We start from the raw sequence: 26,287 nt of genomic DNA, 5'->3' as shown, positions 1-26,287 counted from the left end.
AAGTGTATTCACCCATATCCTTCCCTAACTTGAATCTGTAGCGAAAAGATTTGGTTCGCATTTGAGCACAAAATTACTCCAAAAATTGAGTCCAGGAATTAGTTGCTATTGTGTAATATTTTGTATCCTGATTAAGATTTTTCTTCAAGTAGTTTCCCTCTGGGTGCTCCACTTCAGGTGCGCATGCCTCTCAAGCCGTTGATCAGAGATTTTCAGTTAGCAGTGCCTGCTTGGCCTGCTCATACACCCTATGCCTCCTCGTGCCGAATACCGAGGCAATATAGGGATACGCAGACAAATGGTCCTTAGTTTCTTCTCAACCACCTTGGCCTCACGTGGTACCCTAGCATGTCTGCCTTGAGCGTGCCTTCGCTTTTCTAATATTTTGTAGTGGTTAGTATAATTAATTTACATAAAGAGTGAGAGTAGTGGTACCATTACCTGCTTCACCTATGTGTCCAACCATTGTTCAGGCTCCTGACCAGTCTTCATCTCTTGTCACAACATGCAGGTCGCGTGCTTCATCCCAATCTAGTGGTTATCCGCCGCAGGGCATAGCTTCTTGTTGGTTCATGGGGTTAGAATCCTTCTGCTCTATGGAAGTACAAGAAGTGTTACTGAATAGTAGGAGGAGATCAACCCACACTGTTTATGTGCAGAAATGGAAGAGATTCTTCCAGTGGTGATGGTGGTGCTGCCTTCTGCCTGATTTGGTGCCGCTTTCACTCATCCTGGATTATCTGTTGGATCTAAAAAAATCAGGGTTATATGTTAGTTCAGTTAAGGTCCATTTAGCCACAATATCAGCCTTTTATCCTCCAATGGAAGGATACTCCATATTTGCACATCTGGTATCATCTAGGCTTATTAAAGGTTTGGAGAATCTCTGTCTGCAGATTAGGGACACTACCCTGACCTGGGACCTCAACTTGGTACTCAGTTATCTTATGAGACCTCCGTTCAAACCAATGGCATCCTGTTTTCTGTTGCATTTGTCTATTAAGATGGTCTTTTTAGTAACCATCACCTAGACCAGTAGGATCAGGAAGATTGGGGGCTTGACAGTAGATAGTCCCTTTACGGTGTTCTTTATAGACCAGGTCTCTTCACGCCCACAACCTAAATTCTTACCTAAGGTTCTGTCAGAGTTCCACCTTAATCCATTCATCTATCAGGGTTTTTCCTGAAGCCACATAGTTCTCTACAACAATCTTATTTACGTACCAAGGATGATAGAAGGGAACCAAGCAATTTAGGAAGTCACCTAGGCTCTTCATTTCCTTTGTAGGTAGATCCCTGGGGTGCTCAGTTTCTAGTCAGAAACTATTGAAATGGATATTGGGATGTATTATCACTTACAATGCTGTGGGCATTCCCCCTCACCACCAAAAGGGTGATAGCACAATCAACCAGATCTCAGGCAATGTCTACGGCATTACTGAAGAATGTACCAGTATCTGAAATATGTAGGGCCGCTACATGGGCTTCAATACGTACATTTTTGAAACATTATGCCCTGATCCATGCTGTCAGATCCGATGTGGTACTTGGTTCTACAGTACTGTCTTCAATTCTGGACGCAGTTCAAAACTCCATCTGGGAATACTACTCGAAAGTCACCTGAAGTGGAGCACCCATGGGGAGGAGGTTACTCACTTGGTGCAGTAACTGGTTCTTTGAGATGTGTCCCCCCATGAGTGCTCCAGTACCCACTCGCCTTCCCCTCTGCTTCAGACTGTTCCTTAGGGGATGTTTTGATTGAATAAGGAACTGAATGTGGTTTGCCAGTGCATCTCTATATAGCCTTGTTACCTTGTACAAGGAGGCATAGGGTGCATGCCTAGGCCAAATGGATGTTGATAACTGAAAATCTCCGATCAAGGGCTTAGGAGGCACATGCACATGCGAAATGGAGCACCCATCGGCGGACACACCTTGAAGAATTGCAGTTACTGTACAAAGTGAGTAACCTCTTTGCTCCACTACCCCTGCTCCTCTTAATCCATGATGGACTCTCTTCAGCAGAAATTACACTATTGCCCAGGTCACTGCCCAGATTCCTGTGCCTCACTGGCACAATGAGCTACAACTTGATCAGCCCGCAGAACCATTTCCCCATAGGGCGGGAAATGCGTGCCACAAAGAGACCAATTGGAGATTGTGTCCCAGCTAGGGTGGGATGGAGGGAATTCTACAAAATACTTTTTAAAGGAATTTTAGTACCTAGAATCATTTTTCTTTTTGCCCAGCAGCAAAATTCCTTTCTTACCCTTCCCTTTTAAACTTGCATTAGAGAAATTTATACCCATGTAGCTACATCAACTGTAGCTGCAATGATACAAATTACTAATGTAACCACACCAATTAATTACAACACTGCAAGTTTCCTTGATGTAGACAGAGCCTTCAGACCTGATTCTCCAGTGCCCTGCACCTTGTGTAATCACTTACATTCATGCAAAGTGGGTGTAGAATACTATCAATTTCGGATGTACATGAATACATTATTTAGAGACCAATGGAGAATCAGGCCCAGTGTCCCTTGAAATTCCCATTTAGTCTTTTTTTTCCTTCTCTCTGTAACACCCACTAGGGCAGGGGTTCTCAAACTGGGGGTCGGGACCCCTCAAGGGGTCATGAGGTTATTACATGGGCGGTCATGAGCTGTCAGCCTCCACCCCAAACCCTGCTTTGCCTCCAGCATTTATAATGGTGTTAAATGTATAAAAAGTGTTCTTAATTTATAAGGGGAGGTCACACTCAAAGGCGTGCTATGTGAAAGGGGTCACCAGTACAAAAGTTTGAGAACCGCTGCACTAAGGTCTATGAGTTTCTAGAGGAGGTGTTGTCTTCATAACTACTGATGTCATAGACTTTCTCACCTAAAATAAGAGGTTGAATATCTTAAGTACCAACAGTGTGCACAACACATTGCTTTGCACAGATTTCAATTAAAAAAGAATATGTAAGATGCTAGAACTTACACACCAGTAAGTAGATGTATGTGCTGTAAGAGAGCCTGAATTCGTACAACTTGCCCAGGTAGGGGCCAGAAGAGATAAGATATAGGAAGAAAAGCAGCCAACAGGAGGGTGTGAGTTAAACTGTGTGTGGGCAAGATACTTTCCCTTAAACCACCATCTGGCCCTTCAGCATGTAGATTTCACTCGGATTCTCTTAAAATCAGGTAGCCTCCTGTACACTCACCTACCAGTTTGTAATTTACACCACTTTACACATAGTTTCTAAATCTGGCACCCCACAACAATTATGGTACATAGATGCAAAGGACCCATGTGACTCTGGTAGTGACCAGGGATAATAGCTTGTGTACATATGTGAAGCATAAACTCCATATCTGGCATGGGACAGTATGCATTTTTTATGCTTTCCAAAATAAAAACTGAAACTTCCCATCCTGGAACCCTTAGTCAAAATTTGTGTTGAATAGAGTCCTATGTTGGCATTCAATATAAATCCACTTGTTCAGCACAAAATACAGCTGCATATTCTCATCTCAGCATTTTAAAACTCATGTTTGGGTTTGTTTGTTTTTAAAAGCTTTTGACATTCTTCATTTTATTCAAACCTTTTGGAAAGCAACTAACACCAACAAGAATGTGTCTGCAAACATATTTCAAGCCATCTCCCATTCCGTTAGGTGGCATGCAAAATAGCCATTCTGTTTTCTGTCTTGCTGTACAATATCCTCTCATTTCATGCAGGATTCAGCTTTACTGAAGAAAAACAGGCTTCTGTATAAATAGTCATGTATATTTAATTCAAGGATTCTGCAACCAATCCCAGTGTTTGTTTGTTTGTTTGTTTTACTTTATCTCTCTGGATAGTTAAGGAAAGGGAGTGGGGGTATTGCAGACATTTTAGTATAAATATATAAGGCACCAAAAGAGCTACACACAGCGAATGGGTGTTAATGTCAAGTTTCATATGGAAATTGTCATCTGTCTCTCTCAGTTTCAGGCCAAGGGCATATTGCCTTGCAGACAGTGATGAGGAGTCTTCTAGTGCTGGGTCTTCAGAGGAGGATGATGCTCCTGAGGTGATGGGAGGAGAAAAGCAGCTGACTCCTGGTGCAGAAGGGTGAGACATTTACCTGATTTTTTTTTTTAAACATGCTTTGCCAGCTGAAGGATTATGATAACCTTTCATGTTCTGTTCCACTATAGTGCTTGTCATGGGAAAGGGCATCACTAATGTGTGTGTGTGTGTGTATATGTGTGTATATATATGTGTGTGTATATATATATATATATGTATGTATGTATGTGTATATATATCCATCCAACAGCACAACTGAAAAGCAGCCGCTTCTGGGATGGAGGGGGGCAATTAGGTACACAATAAAGGAAGAAAGGGAAATATTGACCAAAACAAATAGCTACTCTTGCAAGTTATCATAGCAGAAAAGACAGGAGCTTAGTTTCTAATGTATTGTGCAAAAGATCTCTGCAGAGTGAACTGCGTAGTGCTCAGTTTACAACACCTGATATTTCCATAACTTATCTGAAGATTTTAAAGACGACTAAATGTCCCTATCCCATGTTACAGATGTGGTGACTTCGCCAAGTTACTTTGAAGTTTCTATGAGCTTGTCTACACTTAAGGAGGGATCGACGAGCGATGCGTCGGCGGTCGATTTAGCAGGTCTAGTGAAGACCTGCTAAATCGACTGCAGATCGCTCTCCCGTCGACTCCTGCACTCCACCGGATCGAGAAGAGTAGGGGGAATCAACAGGAAAGCGTCTCCCGTTAATATCATGTAGTGTGGACCCTGCGGTAAGTAGGTCTAAGCTACGTCGATTTTGAGTTACACTATTCACGTAACTCAAAGTGTGTAGCTTAGATCAAATTTCCCCTGTAGTGTAGACAAGGCCTATGCCTAAGATGTCTCACCCAATGGCAGAGCCAGGAATAAAACTCCTAGCATTGTGCTTAAACCACCAACTAAACCACAGCTGTCTTAAATACCTTGAGAGGCTGAAAGACTAGGTCACCTTTGTTGGGTTTTAAACCTGTCTTTAGGGTTTAGGAATTTCTAAACTTGATGGTTAAGTGCATAGCATTTGATCACTGTCACTTTTATTTTCTCTTCAATGGCTTTTAGAGTAGCTTGACTGTGCAATAGTTCCCGAAAGTGTGTATTTTTAACAGGCAAATCCATTTAATTTGTATACGGTGGTCTGTCAGAATTATTTATCAACAAAGAGTCTTGTGGCACCTTGTAGACTAACAGACATATCTGACAAAGTGAGTATTCACCCACGGAAGTTTATGCTCCAATACGTCTGTTAGTCTATAAGGTGCCACAGGACTCTTTGTCGCTTTTTACAGATCCAGACTAACACGGCTACCCCTCTGATACTAGAATTATTTATGTGTAATATATGTTATATTTTTACAAATACTTTGTTTTCCCTTTTTGTTCTAGCAACGTTAATAATATGTGATCTGTACATTTTATGTAAATGTAGAAGGAAATTCTGCTTGGCCACCTAACTCTCTTTCATGCCTTTGAAAATTTTCACCATTGCCACCCAATAAATGGATAACTCTGTTTCTGTTTAGGCTAGATCCACAGCTGGTATAAATTGGGGAATTGAAATTAATGGAGATACATTGGTTTTATACCAGTTGAAAATTGGCCCATTGTGTTAATAGAGATTAGTGCCTGGGAGAAAGGAACCTGGATAAATTCATGAATTATTAGTTGCATGTATTGTAGAGAGGGGGTCGTATCTCATCTGTTGCTAGGTTCTGTCAGGACCATCTCATTCAGTGGATGACTTGGGCACTGCAGGAATGTGGAAGATGCCATCCTTATGGCTTTTATGCAGTGCTCGCATTCCTAGATGTGCTAGGTGTAGAAGGAAGTAGAGATGTACTTTGTCCTTACAACAAAGTGTCTGTTTTGCTACCATCCCATCTAGACTCCGTTGTAGTGGGGAGAAAAACAGTCTTTCTGCATATGTGCAGCTAACAATTCCTGGAGCCGCCTTCTACTGCCTGGTTCTTCTTTCCTCCTTGGTCCTCCTGCCAGTAACTCCACACTAAATGCAGTAACAATTGTAAAAACCTATAATTAAACACGCTGCATTAAACAGCTGGGACATGGTGTTTGGTCCCCTTGAGCTCAAGATGTATGTGCACGTGCTTCAGTGCATCTGTCTCCTGACAATTTTTGTTAAGATGGTGATATACAAATTTGCACACATCATGCCAACTTACTGTTGACAGTCGTGTAAGCATCTTTAGCCATTTAAAAAAAAATTGTCATGCTTTTAGTGCCATCTGGAAAGGGAGTGCACTTAGACTAGATAGAAGAGCCACTAGTCACTTGTAACCAGCAGGGTGTTTGTGCTGGGTACAGACTCTGACAGCATTGCCTGGACATATCAGTGTGAATCTGTGTTTAGGACTTTTATTGAAGACCTTGCAAATCAACATGACTTCACAGAAAATCTATAAATAATTTAGCAAATGAAATTGGTGATAGTCATAGAAATTGTAGCTTTTTTGTGTTGCCGTACTGCCCAAAGGCTGCAAATGGAATTGGGGCCCTATCTAGTTGACCCTATGCAAGACACCCAGGAAAAAAATGTAAGTTGTTTGGGCAGTCAAGATGGAAAAGACCTCTTAAGTCACCTAGGGCCAGATTTTTAAAGGTGTTTAGGCACCTACTAGGATTTTCAAAAGCATCTGGGCACCTAACTTCCATTGAAATTAAAATAGTTAGGCACTTAGGCGCTGTTTTGAAAACTCCGGTGGGCACCTGAATACTGCTGAAAATCTGGCCTAGTCTTTCCCCCAGATAGTGTAGGATTGTTCCCTAAACTATCACTGAGATTTTGAGGGTCCTAAAGGAGCTAGGCATCTAATTCTATTAGATCCCCTTGAAAATCCCAGCATATGTATAAAAAAATATTTTTGGAGGAGTGCTTTTAGCATGCCTTGCTTTACATTTCTCAACTGCCGAGGCTTCCATCACACACCTTTTCCCTGGCATTCAGCCTACATTTTATTCCAAAGCTTTTAGTGTCAGATCATTTGTTTTTACAGCCTGTAGCTCCTACTATGCTGTTCCTTCATGGAGCATGCAGAGAGAGAGATTTTTAGGAAAACCAGATAATTTCTGGGAGCATCATTTTGATTAGGTATTTTTCTTATTCTACATATGAAGGTACGTTGGAGGACATCGGACAAGTAAGATCATGAGGATTGTGGATAAAATTACCAAGTCAAAATATTTCCAGAAAGCAACAGAGACTGAGTTCATTAAAAAGAAGATTGAAGAGGTCTCCAATACTCCACTACTGCTAACTGTTGAAGTACAAGAGTGTAAAGGAACACTAGCAGTTAACATTCCACCACCACCTACTGACAGAATATGGTAAGTGTAGTAAAGCAAAATAGAAATTAAATTCTTTTAACTGTCATTTTCCACTTGCGATACTAATTTCCTTTATAAAAGACACTGGGTACTTTTATATCTTTGCAGCTATTTGACAGTTCTGTAAAATAAAATAAAAATCAGTGTGATTCTTTCTTCCCTTGCCTAGCGTCTTTGAAATGTTTTGCTACAAAATGTGTGTGCCATCACGTCAGAAGCTCTAGTATCAATAGAACCTTCCTCTGCAAACTGCAGAGTATTTAATATGCAAAATAGTTCTGAGAAGAACAAGAAAAGCTTAGACACTCAGCTGGAATGTATTTTGGAAGAGATGCAATAGGAATTAATATTTATAAACTAGAGTGGTGACAGGCGCTATCATCAAAATCTGAATTGCATTTACAATTAATGTGTTCAAGCATTTCCTTCAAGAGATAGTCAGTCAATAAAAAACTTTCTCCTCTTTGTGTGTGTGCTCTTGAGGTACGGTTTCCGAAGACCTCCCTATCTAGAGCTAAAAGCTCGGCCAAAGCTTGGCGAGAGAGAAGTAACTTTGGTTCACGTGACTGACTGGATAGAAAAGAAACTGGAACAAGAGTTTCAGGTATGTTTCTTTAATAACTTTAAAGACATTTTTCATTTAACTAATGGAGGTTACAGTTCAAAATTGTTCCCTTAATTCCTAGTGCAGACATAAGAGAAGTGTAGAGTTTCAATTTGCAGAAGTGGTCAGCATCCAGCAGTTCTCCAGTTCTGCAAGAGCTGCTAGTGCTGAGCACTGCTGAAAATCTGGCAAACTGATCACCCCAACTTATATAAATTTCCAGGATGGTCAAAAGAGTGGGAGAGTCAAACCTGAGACAAACCTATCAAGCAGACTGGCTAGATCAAAACTGCCACCTTGAATTCTGCTTGAAGGGAACTGCAATGAGACATATGCTGGGAGTTGCAGGGGGGAAACAGGCACTTCCCTGTGGCTCTTTATTGAGTTGAGTGAAATGTGCAGGGATCTCAGCACTTCCTAATGTTTCATCTTCAATTATGTGGTTTATACTGTGACGGGTTCCCCCTGGGTGCCACCTGGAACTGGGGTACGGCTGAGCCCTCTGACCCACCAGCCTGGGCTCTCCCTCACACTGTGCGGCTGTGACAAGCTGCAGACCCACTCCCAGTCTTACGATTCCATCAGCATAAATATAGGTGGGGGGACACACCCAGCGGCAGTTGCATGCAAACTCTCTGACTAGCCACTGCACGAACCAACAATAGAAAGGCAAAAGGTAACTCTCAGCTCCCCAGGCACGCCCCCCCCTCTGGAGCATAAACCCAAAAATTATACCGTCTTGCGGTGCACAGCGTAAGCTCATCGAGTTCGCTCCCCTCACTCCACCCCCAACGTGGAGAGGAATATGCAACAGCCTCTCTGAGCTAAGATTCCCATGCATTTCACTCCAAACTCACTGGTTTAGATTAAAACATAAAATAAATGTATTAACTACAAAAGACAGATTTTAGTGATTTATAAGCGTGAGCAAACAGATCAAAGCAGATTACCTAGCAAATAAACAAAAACGTAACCTAAGCTTTATATACTAGATTGGATATGAACAGCAGAGTCTCATCCTGTCTAACTGATGGTACAGGCAGATTTGTAGATTCTTAAGGCACAAGCTGCATTAGCTTTACAGCTTGGGTTTCTCAGGTCTTCATACACAGGCTAGAAATCCCTTTAGCCTGGGTCCAGCACTTCCCCCAGCTCAGGTGTTTCCAGGAATCTTTCAGCATGGGGAGTGAAGAACAACAGATATCACCACTCCCTGCCTTATAGCATATGGCAGGAACCCTTTGTTTCAAAACTTGATTCTCAGACTGGTTTGTGGAAAAATACTGACATCCCAAGATGGAGTCCAGAATCATGTGGCCTGGTCATCAGCGCTGAGGGGCATCAGCATTGTCTGGCTTTTCATTGTTGTACTGGAAAGGCTAGTTATGGGTGTCATCCAGAGTAAGCACAATTGAAATACAGATACATAGTCAGTATTCCTAACTTTAGATACAAAAATGATACATGCATACAAATAGGATAATCATATTTGACAAATCATAACTTTTCCAATGACCCCTCACATGACTCGTCTTGCATAAAATACACCATAATTATGCTATAATCATACCATAATAATCACTATGAAGAATATGAGGTGCAGTGTCACATATTACTCAAACTGTTGTGGCTAGTAGGCACTGCAGAGTTTGCATATACAAATTGCATCAGATTCCAGCCAACCCAGGGAAACCGAAATTGATTTTAAGTATGCTACTTACTTTTGAATTATATGAATCAGAAACCCAAAAATGTTGAATGACGTATTAAACTAAGTTGCATTTAATTTTGCCTTCATTTCGCAGAAAATTTTTGTCATGCCAAACATGGATGATGTTTATATTCCTCTAATGCACTCTGCCATGGATCCCCGCTCATCTACGTGCCCTTCAAAAGATCCAGTCACAGAGGCTGCTGATCAACCATGAAATGTGAAGATTTGCAGTGTACAGTATTAAGAAATTTATTTTCATGGTTTTTTAAACTGTGCGGTAGTTTTGTCCTTAACTTGTGCCACACCTTTTTAAAGAGGACTGCCTATACCCATTTCTTTGCGCTCAACATGCCTGGTTATTGTTCCTGTTTACTGCACTTATACGAAGTTTCATTCCATTTATAAGTTGATTTATTTTGTAATGGCTGCTGTCAGGATTTTAACTGAGGCTAAGATGACCTGTTTTGAAGAAAAAGAAAATCTAATTGTAATAGATCAAGGAGCTTGATGACACAAATTGTGGTCAGTTTGTGTTCATACATCATGCTGCTGCATTGAAGGGTGGTTCTTTTGCAGTAAAGGACCTGCATGCCAAATCCTCTGGCAGGAACAAATGTATACAACTGGAAGACTATTTTTCTCTCAGGCAGTTGGAGGTGTAGAATGAACTGTTTTATGTTCTTTCACTTCTGCAGTCAATAGCTTGTGTCAAGCCATTGAAATATGAAATGCTTTCAGGAGAAAAGAATGTAAATTGGATGTATAGGTAATATTGTGAATCCATTTATGTGGAGTATACATATTAACTTATTTTTTTCATACAAAGTTAATGCTTTTTTGGGAAGCAAGTAGCCATAAAACACACTCTCTCAAATATCAGTGAAGGTGGGAATTGGTGGGGTTATTGTGATTAAGAAAGCATTAGGCAAAGCCATGAGACCAAACCATAGCAAGCCTGCCTCATAGTGAGGTACAATCACCATGGTTTGTGATTAATTCTGAATGTTTAAAGATATGAGCACACATGAAAATGTCTAAAACTGCACATACTGACCAGAAATAATTATCCTACTTGTGTATGGAGTCTCTTATACAATGAAATAAACAGTGGGATTCTCATAGGAGTTTCTGTTGCTGTGTTTTCCCATGACACCAGTGTTTACATGCAAAGCATGGGACTAAATTCTGATCTGTGACAGCCATGCATCCACAGTGACTTCAAATCACCAGATGTTGGTGAGGATTTGTAGCTGTAACTGAAGGCAGATTTTGACACCCATGTGTTTATTTCTCAGTTTTGTATGTGAAATAGGAATTCAAGCATTTGAAGTTGTTCAGGCTGATCACAAGCTGGTTATGACAGATGTAAGGACTGTTTCTGCTAATAAATGGCCAAAACTATGAGAAAAAAACTGCCTTTTTATTTCTATCTTGTGTGGAGATTCAAGATTAAATGTATGCATTAAATCAATAACTATTTGAACACTACATATCTGATATTTAACGTGACTTTTTCCTCAGTGTTGCCAACTGTTCATGTATTTGTGTCAGAATGTTTTAGTTTACAAAGGTGAGTTTTGTAGCTCCCCTTTGACTAGCATAATTTGCTTTTTTTTTCTTTTGAAAAGTAAATTTTTATGAACTTTGTATATTGTGTTCAGTCCCATTTGTTGTAAATCAGAATTACCTTGTGTAACTTTTTGATGATTTACCATCTCTAAATGAAGCTATCATAGTGAAGATTTTTTTAAACAGCACCTTGCCTGAAACATCATAAATAAAATTAGCATTTAATATATTTAAAAATTAAGTCTATATTTGAACACATTTTTTGGTTACTTTTAATTGCAATATTAGCAGGTTATATTTGTTACCTAAACTCCTGTGACTATTCCAGTCTGTGTATACTGTTCTGGTATTGCGCTCATTACTACATAGGCATTATTTGCCTTTCATGAAGTCTGCATGTCTTGTACGCAGGTCTTTTATATGATTTCTATGTGCAATAACTGAATTATAAGTCAAAGGACTAGATGCACTAATGTGAAAAGATATCCAGATTTGTTACACAATTGTCATATTGCACTTCTTAGTCAAACTATGTGGGTAACTACAATTGGCTTGCTTTGTTTTCTGAAATAAAGTTATCCCATGTCAGACACATTACATAGCTTGTAAGTTATTTCTGCATAATTTTGTTTGGCCAGTAGTTTGAGTTTGTGCAAGACACCCATGTTTTCAAAAGATGTGTTTGGGAAGCCACTTTCATGTTGTACCCCACTCTTACAATTTCTCCAGAAGTTCATTCTTAGTTCAATTCAAGCTGCACTATGAGGCTATAGAGACTGATGCTTTAGGATAAGGGATTTAAAGGATATATTGTTCTGGCTTTGAAAATAAAGGCTTAAAAATCAAAAATTTGAATTCTATGCTGCTGTAATGGATAAATGGGTTCTTTTAGTTCCAGTAGAATGTTTATGTAAGAGTATTCCAAATGTAGAGGAAGTAGACAGTTCTAGTGGTTCACAACTCATGGCCCATGTGCAGCTGTGCTGACATACAGGTGCGGCGTGTGTATATATATATTATGTAGGCTGCAACCACACAACACACAGCTCCCTCCTGTTTATAGTCAAATTCAAACAGCAGAAGTCACATTAGAAGTATTGGTGAGTAGTAACTTTAATATGTTCAATTATTGATTCAAAGACAAAAAATGGCTCCTCTCTGAAAGCTATCCCCTTGTCTAGTCCTAGGCTCACTTCTAGCTGCTGCCAAGTCTTCCTCTTACAAGTCAGTATGTCTTACCAGAGGTGGAAGGGTAAACTCACTGATCATGAGTGATAAGATGTCCACTATGTTTAAGTACCTTTGAAAGATGCCTTAGAACTGTGAAGAAAAAACCTTAGTTATAATCACTAGGCCCTACTCAAGGTGGTGTGGTTCAAATGCTGTTTGCACAACTTTCTTTCCTCTGCTTGATCATCATTGCAGGAAAATAATAGTGAAACCAGACATGGGAAAAATCCTATATCGATCTTAAAGCTACTCGAGGATTGGGTTACAACCACATTTATGGATGGGAGATGAAAACTTCTTTCCCTATCCACTTCCCATGTAGCATCTACTGAATCTTATTCCACTGTGCAAAAGCTTCGTTCAGAGGTCCTCCATCCACAAGTCCAGGGCCTCTAGGCAAAGGAAATTTCATTCAGAAAGGGGAGGGCTCGAATTTAATTATGGTCTTCACCTAAGCTTTAATAGGTGCAGTAATCACCTTGTTACTTGATCTTAAAAGAGCCACTCAGATTTTAACTAAGCAGCACCAGTTATGAACAAGCTTTTTCCTGTTGCACTGTTGCTTAGCCAGTGAAGCCATTAGCGGGACACTTCACCAGTTCAAAGACAGTGCTGGAGAGCACAATAACGAAACAAAAGTCTCACGATTTGTTTCTGCTGTTTTATTAACCATCCACCCCACCCTTTAAAAAAAGAAAAGCAGCGGGCGGTGGGTCAGCAGCACCGGGTAGGCGCTCTCCAGGGATTGCGGCAGGTCCCAGGCCAGCTCCTGTCATACCTGCGGGGAACAGGAGCCCTGTTAGGATCCCAGTCGAGTGCACGGCCCCGGCAGCCACAGAGCGTCTGGGGGCCGGGCCGGGCTCAACCCGCAGCCCCGGGGGGGCAGGACGCCATATCCCGCCCGAGCTAGAGGGACCCGGCGCCGGGGGCTCAGACTAGGCTTTACTTCATCTGCGTCAGAAGTCTAACACGTGTAAGGAGAATCATCACAGCAGCCGGCGCCGATGGGATGGACACCCCCCCCCTCAGGCGGGCGCCTTGAGCCGCAGGCAGGACACACACCCCCCCACTCCTTCCTCCCCCGCGCCAGAGCAAACACACCCCCCCCACCACGGGACACCGCCCCCGTACTCCCCTCCCGACTGCCGGAGCAGGTGGGACACCCCATCCCTAGAGCCACCGCTCTCCCCCCCAAAGCAAACGGCCCGCCCCAAGCCATACATCGCCCCCCCCCCCCCGCCACTGGTACAGCCCACTGGGTCACCTCACTGCCCCCGCCGCTAGGCCTTATCCTCGCTACAGAATACCGAGCCGGCCCCATCTACCCCCCCGCTCACCTCCAACGCCCTGCCTGCTCCCCTAGGCAGAGAGAAAGGCGGAGCGAGGCCGCTCGCCGGTATTTATAGTTCGGGCGCCTCAACAGGCGCCGCCCCTTCTCATCAGCAACCAATAAAATGTAAGTCACAGGCCACGTGACCGTTTGATGTCAGCGGCTGGTTCTCGCGCAATTTGGGCCGCGGGAAGGGAGGGGGATGACGATGACGATGATGAGGGGGCGGGGCCTATTGGGCCAGTTAGGCCCAAAGTGGAGCGCACGGGGCCGGTTGGTCTGGGGCTGGCGCCAACCGCATCTGGCTGGTGCGCACCAGAGCACCGTGAGCTAACGGTCCTGTTTCGAACTAGGCCGGGGTCAGAGGGGCTGAGACGGGCTCAGCGGCAGGGCCTTGGGTCGGAAGCATGCTAGTGGGTGGAACGATAGCTGAACTTGGCTGGGCCAAGCCTGGCTGAGTCAGACCCGGTAGCGTCCAGCCCACCTGGGACCAGTGGGCGCCAGAGCTCCCTTAGGTTAACCCGCTCCAAACCCACTGACCATTGCTCTCTTGATTCCCCCACCAGAAGCATTTGTCCTGCCTGCCTTGTGTTAAAAAAACACCAGTTCTGAGACCCTGGGAAACATGCTTTTTAATAGGGCAGGGATTTCCGGATTATGACAACTAAATGAGGAGATGCATAAATCCCAAATAGTGAACGGTCCAGTATTACACTGGCCATTCAAAACTCGGCTTCCTTGATAAATGATCCTCACCGAAGAGGAGTTTTCTCTTTCCCCTTATTTCCTGTGAACTCCCCCCATCTCTGCGGTCAGTTGCCATTATCTGTTATCCGTCTTGCATAGAAAGTCCAGCCCTTCTCTATGCAGAATTTCCATGACCAGGCCTCTATGTGACTACTAAGGGGTGTGACCTCGGTTTTGTTTACTGTATGTGTTTAAAGCACTATGCACACCTAAATAAGTAGGAAAAGCAGTAAGGTCGTTTTTTCACATGATTTTGCTAATCACCATCAGCAGTTGTCTGTTAAAATCAGGTTTCAGAGTAACAGCCGTGTTAGTCTGTATCCGCAAAAAGAAGAACAGGAGTACTTGTGGCACCTTGTATGCATCCGAAGAAGTGGGCTGTAGTCCACGAAAGCTTATGCTCTAATAAATTTGTTAGTCTCTAAGGTGCCACAAGTACTCCTGTTCTTCTTTCTGTTAAAATCGTACGTTTTAATACATGACTCTAATACATGACTTGTGATCTAATACATGACTTGTGATGCCTAGGATATGTTTTGCCCAGCAGAGGGAGACAGTCACTCTCTACAATGGAATCAGGTAAAGTACCTCCACTCCAGAATTTGCTGTCCTCCTAATTTCTCTTTTGTGGGCTCAGTTGATCATTTCAAAATGTATTTTAACTGCCCAGAGAAACGAGTTTTCTTTTCATTAAACATAAGGCACTTTCTAAACATGCTGTTTTTCATAGATATTGTACAAGGTTGATTCCAGTGTATTTGCTTATTTTTGCAAAGTTTCCATATTTTAATCTTTCCATATTCCATATTTTTGGAAGACTGTTTTCTCATATGTGAAATTCAAACTTTTGCGGAGCCATTCTAAAAGGTAAATTGTTTTAATCTGTAAAGTGGCGGTTTAGATCAGTGCACCCCACCACCCAAATAGTCAGAGAGTTTTAAAGGCACTTTGCGCTAGCTTTTCAGCTCCCATTACGGAGAGCCGCATTCATGGGAGCTGCGAGGCTAATGAGAAAGTGAGTACAGCACTGTGGCTGTCTCTCTGCATGAGGGTCAGGGGGAATCGCCCGTGTACGCCCGGGCGCAATGAAACGGTGTCCCCGTCTGCAGCTAGGGGCTGGGGGCGCTTCCCCGTGTACGCGCTGGCTCAGCCCACCCCACGGGCCGGCCGGCGGGCATGGCCCCTGTACGCCCTGGCTCCTCCCGAGCCGTGCCAGGCTCCCTCCCAGTCTGCTCCACCTCCTTTGCCGGGGGTGACGTTGGTGGCCTTCCCCGCCCCGCGGAGCCAGGGGGGCCGGACACGCTGCACCGCGGCGCAGCCAGGGAGCCGCCGAGCCGGCCGGGCGCCGCTGAGCCCCCGGTGCAGAACCATGGAGCGGGGCGGCCGCCCCCTGCACCGGGCCCTGCTCCGCCGCTGCCTCCTCAGCCTGGGCGCGTTGCTGGTGCTGCTGCCGCTGCTGCCGCCGGGGCCCAGAGTAAGTGAGCGGCGGCCCGGGGTTCAGCCTCCACCAGGGCCCGGGGATGGCGGCACAGAGAGGGGGGAGCCCCATGTATACCAGTCAGTCGGGCTGTGAGCCGGGGCACCGGGGGAGTTCCCTCCATACCCTGCACCCCCGGGGCTGGGAGGGGGGAGTTGCCCCCCGACATCCCTTGCCCCACCCGGGGCTGGGAGGGGGGCATAGAGAGTGGGGACTTGCCCCCGGCACCCCCACCCCCAGGGCGGAGACGGGCGAGTTACCCCATGTATCCCCCTGCGCTGGTTGAGGGAGCCCTTCTCTGGTCAGGCTGTGTACTCCCCCTCCCCAGTATCGAGAGCCCTGTCCAAACTGGCACCCAGCTCCCTGGGGCTCTGTCAAGAGTTCTGGTGGCAGCTGGGGTGGTGACTGAGGAGCTGTCTCCTCCCCAACTCTGGGGTAGTTGCTTAGGCTGTGTCTCTGGCTGTGTAGGAGATGGGTATAAAAGAGTGTGTGGGGGGGTCAGGGCTGAGCATCCCTTGGGGGGGGGGGGTGAGAGAGAATTGCTCCAGGCCTATGAAGGTAGGGGTGCTCCCCTGGGCTCAGGGTGTGGGACAGAGATATGGGGAAGTACCCTCAGCCTGAGTTACAGTGTGAACAGAGAGAGGAGGGAATTGCTCCCCCAGTTCCACAAGGATACTGTGTGAAGGGAGTTGAACAGAGAGGAGCTGCTCCCTTAGCTGTGGGTGTATGTGGGAATATGTAAGAGGGGAGCTGCCATCTGGGTGTGTTTGGCTAGGGCTTGCCAAGAGGTTACTGTAACTTATGTAGGTCACATCTGCAAAGTCAGACAGCCGCCTGCGTCTGCATAATAATAATGGCGATAATTTTTGTATATCTTTGTAAAGCTATTTATTTGCCTATTTAAACGTCATTGTGTGATCTCCGTTTTCTCCCGTTGAATGCCCAATGACTCTGTATACGCATGCATGTGGATGACGTTCTCGGTTTCACTTCTGTCCTAAACACGCAGCTGTGTACCCACTTGCTATCTGCCATGGTTACTTATAATACGCTATCTAAATATTTGCTGCAAAAATGGGTATATATACTAATTTTCAAACCAAAAATAGAATGAACTTGGTAGCAAGCAGATGGGTGATGGTTAAAGAAGCATGAACAAAACTGGTGATGGATAAAATAATGTAGACAAATAAAGCAACTAGATAGATGTGATAAAACATCACAGCTTAGTCCCTTCACTTTTTTGTTGTTTGCTGTCTCCTGTCCTTCATCTGTAGATTTCTGTTTAGATTGTAAGCTCTTCAAATCAGAGGCCTTGTCTTCTTACATTCTCTGAAACACCTAAACACTCTTGATGGTGGAGATAAAAATGATGAAGTGTCTCCCACACAACTCAGCCAGTCCACTGCATTCCCAATGTGCAGCTCTTGTTGTTTTACTTCCATGCTCTCTTGACCAAAAATTGCCAGTTATGCTAAATGTGCACTTGTGATGACTTTGTGATGTGAACAAATATATAGAGGGGACTCTTATTCAGAATTTGAAACTTGATCTCTAGGGGTGAAAAGCAAGTGAACCATGCACTATCACAAACTCTCTTGAAAAATAATCAGGTTGTGCGTGGATTTGCATCATTGGACATCAAGAGGCTATGGGAAAGAATGTAGCCATGGACTCACCGAGGTAGATAGTGTGTTTAACAAGTGAATTCTTTTTGCAGATAAATTTAATATGGCAATTAGCTTTTGCTACAGAGACAGGTTGTTTTAAATTATTTGCTTTTAAAAAAGTGTGTTTAGATCAAATATCTATTCTTCAAAAATCCCATTCCTGAAAAAGACCCTCTATTTCGTGACCTTCATGGATCCAGTGATAGTGAAAAGGACCAGCTGCCATGCAGTTCTTGGTATTTGAGCTATACCTGAATCTGGGAGAGGGGTGTTTTAAGGTTATGCTTTTTAAGCAGGTATAATGGCTTGCTTGTTGTTCACCTGAAAATACCGATTTGATAGATGGGGTTATAGTTCAGGTTAAGCAAAGCTGGAGGCTTTCTTTTTCCCCACACAGCTCCACTCCCCTTTTTAAAAGTAAACATGCTTAACAGTGAAACTCTAAAGTGTTTTGTACTGTTGCTCAATTAGGAAAAGAGCAAAAGTTGAAAGCATACTGTCAAGATAAATTACCGTAAAAATCTTTGTGTAGTGGTAATACCTTAGATATTTTTCTCTATGCTCCTTGTTTTGGTAATCTAATTTGCCTTTCACCATTTAGGATGATTTTTGTATACATAGTTTGTATTGAATTTTAGGTTTAATTATATGGTTACTTCAAAGGAAAAAAAGATGTAACCAACATAAATGGAGAGCTGCTTCTTTTATTCTAGTCAGTTTGGACAGTTTATCTAAATTGGTGAGTTTCATTGCGTAGCACGTCGCTATTGCATTTGGAGCACTGCAGAGGAAAACTTTGAATAGTCTCCTAATCCCCCGCTGTGTTTTAATGTTGAAAAAAAAAAAGATTAATAGTAAGTTTTGTAAAATTCTCACCATGCCAACACCATCAGAAAAACCTAAATTTTGGGCCTGGTAGCAGGGGTGCAGGAACAGTTTGTATAGTGGGGGTGCTGAGAGCCATTGAACCAAACTGTAAATCCTGTATATGATGGAAACCACTTCAAGCCAGGGGGTGCAGCAGCACCCCTACTTCTAGCACCTATGCCTGGCAGGGTCCGTCTTATAAATGAAACCTGGTCCAGACACATTTGCAAACCCCATTTAATTTCATGCTGCTATAGGCCTAAATCTTGCAGGATGATTTGCCTGGGTGGACTGCTGAGCCCATTCAGAGTCCATTGAAATCAACGGGCACTGTATGAGCACAGTCGTTTGTTTGCTCATGAGGATCACAGTGTGGGATTGGGACCATAGTTAATATTAGTGCTTTTTGTAGGTAGAAGTTTATAACTTGACTATGATAATTCTTTCCAACCTAAAACTTGGCATGTATGATTTTGTCCAGGGACAGCCTTTTATTTGTTTTTAGGAAAAAAATGTTTAGTCACAGGTATGATTATTATCCATTACAGAAGGAGACACAAGCAAGGAGCAATTGTCCAAGGTCGCTTGCACAACTGAGACTAGAACCCAGGTCTCCTGAGTCCCAGAGTAAAGCCCTAGTCACTAGATCACATTAATACTCCTTAGTTACAATTAGGATTGCTGGTGCTGGGCTTGAAATGAAACTCCTTTTCCCTTCTGTTTCCCCTCCCCTTTGCTCCATCCTAAAAATAGGTTAGGCTATCTAGGTTTTATTCACAAGCTGCAGTTACTTTAAAATTCATCCATATTAACACTAACAAAGCATAAGAGATCAGTGCAAAACTCTGTCTATATTTCATCTGTGCTGTAATGGCTCTGAGAAGGAACTTCCATCCAGTCAGGTAAAGATGACTTGAAAAAATATATTTTGTAGATACAATTTTTCCCACCCATTGGAAATGTATAACTTAAATTTATATTACACATGCACAAAACTACATTAAAAGAACATTATTAACATTACAGCACTCAACTTCAGGGAAATGCCAGAATTATGGTTGCCTGGGCAACCTTAATTTAGCCCCCTTGTACACATGCATTATGATACAGTATTTAATTACATAACCATATACTATTTTTTCCACAGGACCCTGCCTCATTCAGTGCACAGGATGGATCTGCTCTGAGAATGAATCGGGGTTATGCAATTGAAGAAACTGCTGTCTGTAGGACCCCTATGTCATTTATTGCAGAAGTTGGGGAGGGAAAAAAACAAATTCCTTCATATGAACATCCATATGGATCATCAAGAGAGTTGCAACCTTTAGGTCCACCACACAGACCACTGTCACTTGAGCTAACAGAGTAACGGATATCTGTAATAAGTAGTTATCAGTGGTTCACAGTCAAGCTGGAAGGGCATATCGAGTAGGGTCCCCCAGGGATCAGTTCTGTTCAGTATCTGATTTATCATCAATGATTTAGATAATGGCATAGACGGTACACTTACAAAGTTTGCAGACGATACCAAGCTGGATGGAGTTGCAAGTGCTTTGGATGATAGGATTAAAAATCAAAATGATCTGGAGAAATGGTCTGAAGTAAAGAGGGTGAAATTCAATAAGGATAAATGCAGAGTACTCCAGTTAGTAAGGAACAATCAGTTGCACACATACAAAATGGGAAATGACTGCCTAGGAAGGAGTACTGCAGAAAGGGATCTGGGGGTCATAGTGGATCACAAGCTACATATGAGTCAACATAGTAACACTGTTGCAAAAAAAAAGCAAACACCATTCTGGTCTGTATTAGCAGGAGTGTTGTGAACAAGACACAAAATAATTCTTCCACTCTATTCCGCGTTGATTAGGTCTCAACTGGAGTACTGTGTCCAGTTCTGGGCACCACATTTCAGGAAAGATGTGGAGAAGTCCAGAGAAGAGCAACGAAAATGATTAAAGGTCTAGCAAACATTAGAGAAGGCTGGAAAAAATTGGGTTTGTTTAATCTGGAGCAGAGAAGACTAAGAGGGGACAGACCTCTGAGGATAGGACAAGAAGCAATGGGCTTAAGTTCTAGCAAGGGTGATTTAGGTTGGATATTAGGAGAAACTTCCCAACTATCAGAGGGGTTGCCTAGAGAGATTGTGGAATCTCCATCACTGGAGATTTTTAAGAGTAGATTAGATAAACACCTGTCAGGGATGGTCTAGATAATACTTAGTCCTGCAATGAGTGCAGGGGACTGGACTAGATGACCTCTTGAGGTCCCTTCCAGTCGTACAATTCTATCACATGGACTGGCAGTAGAGGGGGATGAGACACTTTGTCAGTGGGTTTCAAAGATATTTGCTGACAGCAGAGGAATAATGAGACTCAGGGAACTTGGGTTCTACTCTAGGCTCTGTAGGGGAACATGCTCTAGTAGGCACAGACTTTTCTGCCCACTCCCCTCAAGCATAACCCTTCTGCCTTATCCTCTCCTACCAGTCCTGTCTCTTCCCCATCCCTTGCTCCTTGTCCCAATCTCTTCACCTTGCACGTACCAGTCTCTACTCCTCAGGCTTCTAATCTCAATCTTTTTGCACATCCTAGTCTCACCCCTCTGGAATGCCCCTCCCAGTCTCCTCCCCACGCCCACGTACAGTCTTCTTGACCAGCCATTCCAAGTTCTCCAGGCCCTCAGCTCCTTGTCCTCGGTCTCCTTTCCCAACCAGTCCCCACATCCCAATTCCTTATTCAATTTGTCTTTCTCCTACCCTGGCCTCCAGTCACACCCCACATCTCCTATTCCCACGGGCTCCCAGTTCCAATCTCCCTCCCTGGGCTCTTTGGCCAATCTGGATATTCTTCCCGCACCCCCCAGATCCTTGTCCCAGTCTCTTTGACCAGCCCATCCAAGTTCTTCCCCTGCTCCTTGGCTCCCTGTCAGATCTGTTCCCACTCCCTATTTTCACTACCCCACTGGTTCTCAGTCCCAGTCTCCTTGCCTGGCTAGTTCCATTCCCGCCCCTACTAGCTCCCTGTCCCCTCCCTTTCCCTCTCCATCTCCCACTCTCAATCTCAATGCTCAGCCAGTCCCAGTCTCCCTCCCCCTCCCCCCCATCCCAGACAATAATTAAGGTAATTGACCAGAAGAGCTCATTTGGATAATAAATACATATGAAAATGGCCAACTGGCATATAATTTTTGGTATCACTATAACATTGAAGTAAGATGTGAACAACATGGAACAATCTAGAAAACGCAGATCACCCAAATAACTGGACAGACATAGATGAACATATTAAGAAAAAGTAATGGGGACATTCTGTTGTAGAAGTTTCTGTGCTAATTTCCCAGCCTTTGGCATTTTGTGTGATACCATTGCTGTTGTTTGTAGTTCATATTTATATTTATTTTTTCTTGTATTTTAACATGGCCTTCCTCATTATTTAGGCGACTCAGTGAGCAGTTCTTGGAATTGCCCAAGCAATAAATGGAAGGATGTTATGAGGGAGCAACATCTTAGATACAACAGTGAAGAGTCTAACAGAGTGGCCTATAAATAGTCACTGGTGCCGCAATAAATATTCTAGAGCACTGAAATATAACACTGGAATTTGAAAGAAAGTGTGTTATGGTGAACTGAGAAGATAAATATATTTAAGAAAGCTAGTTACTTTAACCCTTTCCTTGTGATCAGTGCTATAGCGGAACATCCTGAATTCTCCCTGTTTGCCTTTGAAGATTATACAGCTCAAAAACAGCAACCTCTTGTTAAGGATAAAATGAGTGTTTAGAACACTGGTATGTCCCCTACCGTGGGCTGTGGGCTGAGTTTTAATGCTGTCTAATAACATACATAATGTGCAACACATGCAGCATGTTCTAGAAAGTGGAAAACCCCAGCCCTGATCAGATGTTTTCTTCTGAAGCATTTTTTCTGTCATCAGGCAGTATTAGTTAAGTTGCAAAACATGCATGAAAACTAAGGTGAGACAGTATTAAGACTTAATGAAAAGAGACCTATTTTTTAAGGTTTATGTAGAATAACATCAGTATATATGGTTTGAATTGCTGATACATTTGGTAGCTCATTGTAATAATTACTGTTTATATTCCTTTAGAGGAATACTAACAAGATGCATGTACCTAAGATTAGACCTGACCAAGAGTGGCTTAATGTACAGATACGCATATGTATCATTCTGTCCTTACCCTTCCTGGCTCTAGTGTTCTTGTGAATATTTAAACAAGTTCTGTTTCCCCAGAGAGGCCTCAGTCCATTAGCTTTCATAGGAGTTGATGATGCTCAGCACATCTCAGAATTTGATCTAGAAAGAGGATAGAATCCTGTTAGAGTGGAATTTACGTATAGTTCAATACCCTGCCTGCTCCTGGGAATAGAGGTACAGCATGATGTGTACGGACATGTTCTTGTCATGTGCATGCACACAATTATGAAGACTCACCAGTGCCTAGACACTGCAGTGAAGGGGACTCTAGAAATAACCGACAGATAGTTGCTAGATTTTTTTTTTTAAGGTCATAAGGCTCGCTAGATTTTATTTAATTTTCTAAAGAAAGTGTAAAGTAGCTTTTTTTTTGGTCAGCTTTCCGTTAAGCATCAACTTAATTACTAATGCTGCAAAATTAGTTCATTCAATTTTACAAAATTTATTTAGTGGCTTGGTTTTATTATGCAGTGACTCTCAGCCTGTAGCCAGCAATGTAATTAGAGCACTAGCTGACAAAATCGGCTCCCTGAATCATAGACCACGTGATGATTATGCTAAATGTTTCCAGTATTGTGCAGATGCTCATTTTAAAAATATATTACTTTGTCCACACCTTGTCTCCTGGAACACAAGTTATATTTCTGGTCTTTGCTGTAGCTAAAGTGCTTGATTCTGCTCCCATAGAAGTCAGTGGGAATAGGCTTAGACTCTACTTTTGCTAGAATATTTCCAAATATAAATATACAGTCTTATTCTGCATTCCATTGAAATAGTGAGTATTGGGTGCCCAAGGAATGCAGGATTTGATCTTTTGTTAATAGTTTATACTTTCAACAGTTTTATATTAGTGCTTTAGTTAGCAGCGAAGTTGTGAAGATTTATTTAAACCTAGCAAAATGTCAGTGTTTTTATCCCACCAAGCCTTGCAAGTGGAATTTACTGTAAACGCATTTATAATCTCTTCCAAACACTTTCTTATTTAAAAAGTGGAAATCATTTACTGGTAACACATGGCATTGTGATTTGCTTACTAACAAACTGTAAGCTGTTTTATTGAAGTAACAGGAAGCAATATTCAGACTGTTATTCTATCTCACAGCTAATTCATGGCATCCCTGGTGTCTGAGCTCTTTCAATGAAGCAAAAGGTTTGGGACATATTGTGGATAGCTGGAATACTTTTCTGTGTTGTTGTTTACTCGCACCTGAGGAGCCCCTAGTGATAAGCACTCCAATAATATGACATATTTCTAAGTTACAGAACTAAAACTTTAAGGAATCAGTGGCCTGATTTTTTTTCAAAACTGCTGCTTCCATTGACTTCAGTAGGATATGGGTGCTTAGTACTTCTGAAATATAGGCCACTGTCTTTAAACAAAGCTAAATTAATGGAGGAAACTATTCTCATAGGAATTTGATCTTCATTAAACCAGTATTTTCTAGACAAACTTCTCTAATCTTAAAAGCGAAGTACTAGAAATAGGGCACTTACCTGATAACCCATACAGAGGTTTCCTAAATGATAGATAATACCCTGTTTGATACTCAGCTGTGCACAAATACATAAACATATCAGAATTTGTAACACAACTTTATTTTGGCTTTGTTTTAATTCAAATTAGTTTTGACTCATTTCTTTATTGGTTTGTAATTTATTTATTTCCCACAAAGAGGTAGTGAGTCTAAGTAAGAGGAGGTTTGTTATGCTAGTGGCAACAAGCGCTTAAAAGACCCAACCCTCTTCCATTATATCCTGATTAACATTCAGTACTCAAGAACATTTGTTGAAGCTTAACTTGGTAAAGGCATGAAGAATACCTAGAAATTTGGGTTTCTAGTTAAAATATCAGATAACACCATCATTATTCCCCATCTTTTTAGCTTTTATTTAAAGAAACAATTTTTTGTTTAGAATCCCAAAAGGAGCAATATAGTTTCTTTAATACTCTGAATCTTTCATGTTTCAGAGTAGCAGCCGTGTTAGTCTGTATCCGCAAAAAAACCAGGATACTTGTGGCACCTTAGAGACTAACACATTTATATCAGCATAAGCTGCATCTGAAGAAGTGGGCTGTAGCCCACAAAAGCTTATACTGAAATAAATTTTAGTCTCTAAGGTGCCACAAGTACTCCTGTTCTTCTTGTGAATCTTTCATGTAACTTTACCAATGGGATGGAAATTCACAGTTAGCAAGGAGCTATCCTGCTGATCGAAATTCATAATCGATTCCACAGCGGGTGGCTTTTTGAGCCAAACTAAGCTTTTCACGTGTTCTGTATAATCATCTTTTCTGCTATTCACTAAAGAGGTATAACTTGGTCTGTCGTCTTGCCCTGTTAATTCTCCATCCTGCCATATATCTCAGGCAATGTGTTGTATTACATCTCCTTGGACTATGATTGTAATGTGAAATGAGAATCTATTTTAAGAATTTGTATTGAATTATAGCTATTTCAGCCCCAGTGCTGAAATGAAATCTGAAGAAGTGGACCCCTATACCTGGAGCTCATCTCAGGATTGGAGCTGTAGTGTTTTTTATGGTGGAGCAGTCTATTTCTCTGGGTACCATCAGGTTAAACTTGTCTCAAGTTTAGGCTTTGTAAATACAAGTTTTTATAAGATCTCATGCTAATATTTTCATTGGGCATTTTAAAAAATTCCAGTTGAGCAGGTTTTTTTTTTTTGAAAAACAAATAAGCATTTCTGTTCAGTGTTTGCAACCCAGACACTGCGGCCTTTGGGTAGTGCTGAAGTACACCAATAAACACAAGTGAAACTGACTTGTCTATTTTCATTGTCCAATGTGAAGTGCAGAATCCAAGAAAACAACATGAATAATGAAAATTTGGATTTAGACATTTATACATGTTAATTTTTCAATAATCTATTGATATTTACAAATATGCCATGAAGGAATTTAAACTATGAAATCAACTTATTTCTGTTGTTTTATACTAAGCACCTATCAGTTGCTCCAGGTGACTGTATAGTTGTTTGTGAATAAAGTAGATCTTGTGATGCAGCATTCCTGGTTTCTTTTTTACTTGCTAACTCACAAACTTCAGTAATTTGCAATGGGTCTGTCAGTTTAAAAGTCTTAGCTGAAAAATATTGTGCCTCAAATAATTAAAATTAATTGGAGATTTTGAATTAAGAGTTGCATATGCTTATGAATTTTTAACCTGTTAGTAGGTAAAACAAATAGGGCATTGGAAATAAAGGAACACTGACAAGTGTATCAAGCCTAAAATAGTTGACTCACCTTCAGGGTTCAGCTCAAGGCTTCACGATTGCACCCTTGCTATCTAAGGTGGCTGCTGCAGCGCATAAGAAGCAGCACCACATAAACACCCTTTTAATGGTTTAATATAAACAGAGAATCCTTGAGCAGCTGGAGATTATGCATGGAGAATGAAGGAAGGCTGAAGAAAAAAGCAGGGCGCAAGAAGTG

At 42.2% G+C, this 26,287-nt stretch overlaps 2 protein-coding genes, 1 long non-coding RNA gene and 2 other non-coding genes across 17 annotated transcripts in view; 2 read left to right on the top strand and 3 right to left on the bottom strand.

The window, feature by feature from the left end:
* The window catches only part of TEX2 (testis expressed 2), a 112,259-nt gene extending 100,370 nt beyond the window's left edge, over window positions 1-11,889 (top strand). For all 9 annotated transcript variants that reach the window (XR_010591890.1, XR_010591889.1, XR_010591891.1 and 6 more), the window contains 4 exons: window positions 3,976-4,101; window positions 7,199-7,408; window positions 7,892-8,012; window positions 9,818-11,889. Coding sequence is in view for 6 of the 9 variants with exons in the window: in XM_005282896.4 (XP_005282953.1) it covers window positions 3,976-4,101; window positions 7,199-7,408; window positions 7,892-8,012; window positions 9,818-9,940 (580 nt within the window). In the remaining 3 variants the exon portion in view is untranslated. The remainder of the gene's footprint in view (window positions 1-3,975; window positions 4,102-7,198; window positions 7,409-7,891; window positions 8,013-9,817) is intronic.
* LOC112059443 (uncharacterized) lies at window positions 10,576-13,991 on the bottom strand. Its single transcript, XR_002888753.3, has 2 exons — window positions 13,863-13,991; window positions 10,576-13,303 (listed from the first exon to the last, which is right to left on the bottom strand). It is a non-coding gene; the product is annotated as an uncharacterized LOC112059443 (long non-coding RNA).
* LOC112059457 (small nucleolar RNA SNORA50) lies at window positions 13,003-13,140 on the bottom strand. Its single transcript, XR_002888772.1, has one exon. It is a non-coding gene; the product is annotated as a small nucleolar RNA SNORA50 (small nucleolar RNA).
* LOC112059456 (small nucleolar RNA SNORD104) lies at window positions 13,454-13,518 on the bottom strand. The gene has a single exon (XR_002888771.1). It is a non-coding gene; the product is annotated as a small nucleolar RNA SNORD104 (small nucleolar RNA).
* Window positions 13,992-13,993: 2 nt separating the features above from the next.
* Window positions 13,994-26,287, top strand: part of ERN1 (endoplasmic reticulum to nucleus signaling 1) — a 96,197-nt gene continuing 83,903 nt past the window's right edge. For 2 of the 5 annotated variants that reach the window (XM_065563592.1, XM_065563591.1), the window contains exon 1: window positions 15,739-16,076. In XM_065563592.1, coding sequence (XP_065419664.1) covers window positions 15,972-16,076 — 105 coding nt within the window. In that variant the 5' untranslated portion in view covers window positions 15,739-15,971. Of the gene's footprint in view, window positions 14,181-15,130; window positions 15,182-15,727; window positions 16,077-26,287 lie in introns of those variants that run through there. The other 3 variants (XM_065563594.1, XM_065563595.1, XM_065563593.1) reach the window with 3 other exon arrangements.

Source organism: Chrysemys picta, chromosome 12, assembly GCF_011386835.1.
Source record: "Chrysemys picta bellii isolate R12L10 chromosome 12, ASM1138683v2, whole genome shotgun sequence".
Lineage (NCBI taxonomy): Eukaryota > Metazoa > Chordata > Testudines > Emydidae > Chrysemys > Chrysemys picta.
This window is presented reverse-complemented; position numbering and strand designations above follow the sequence as displayed.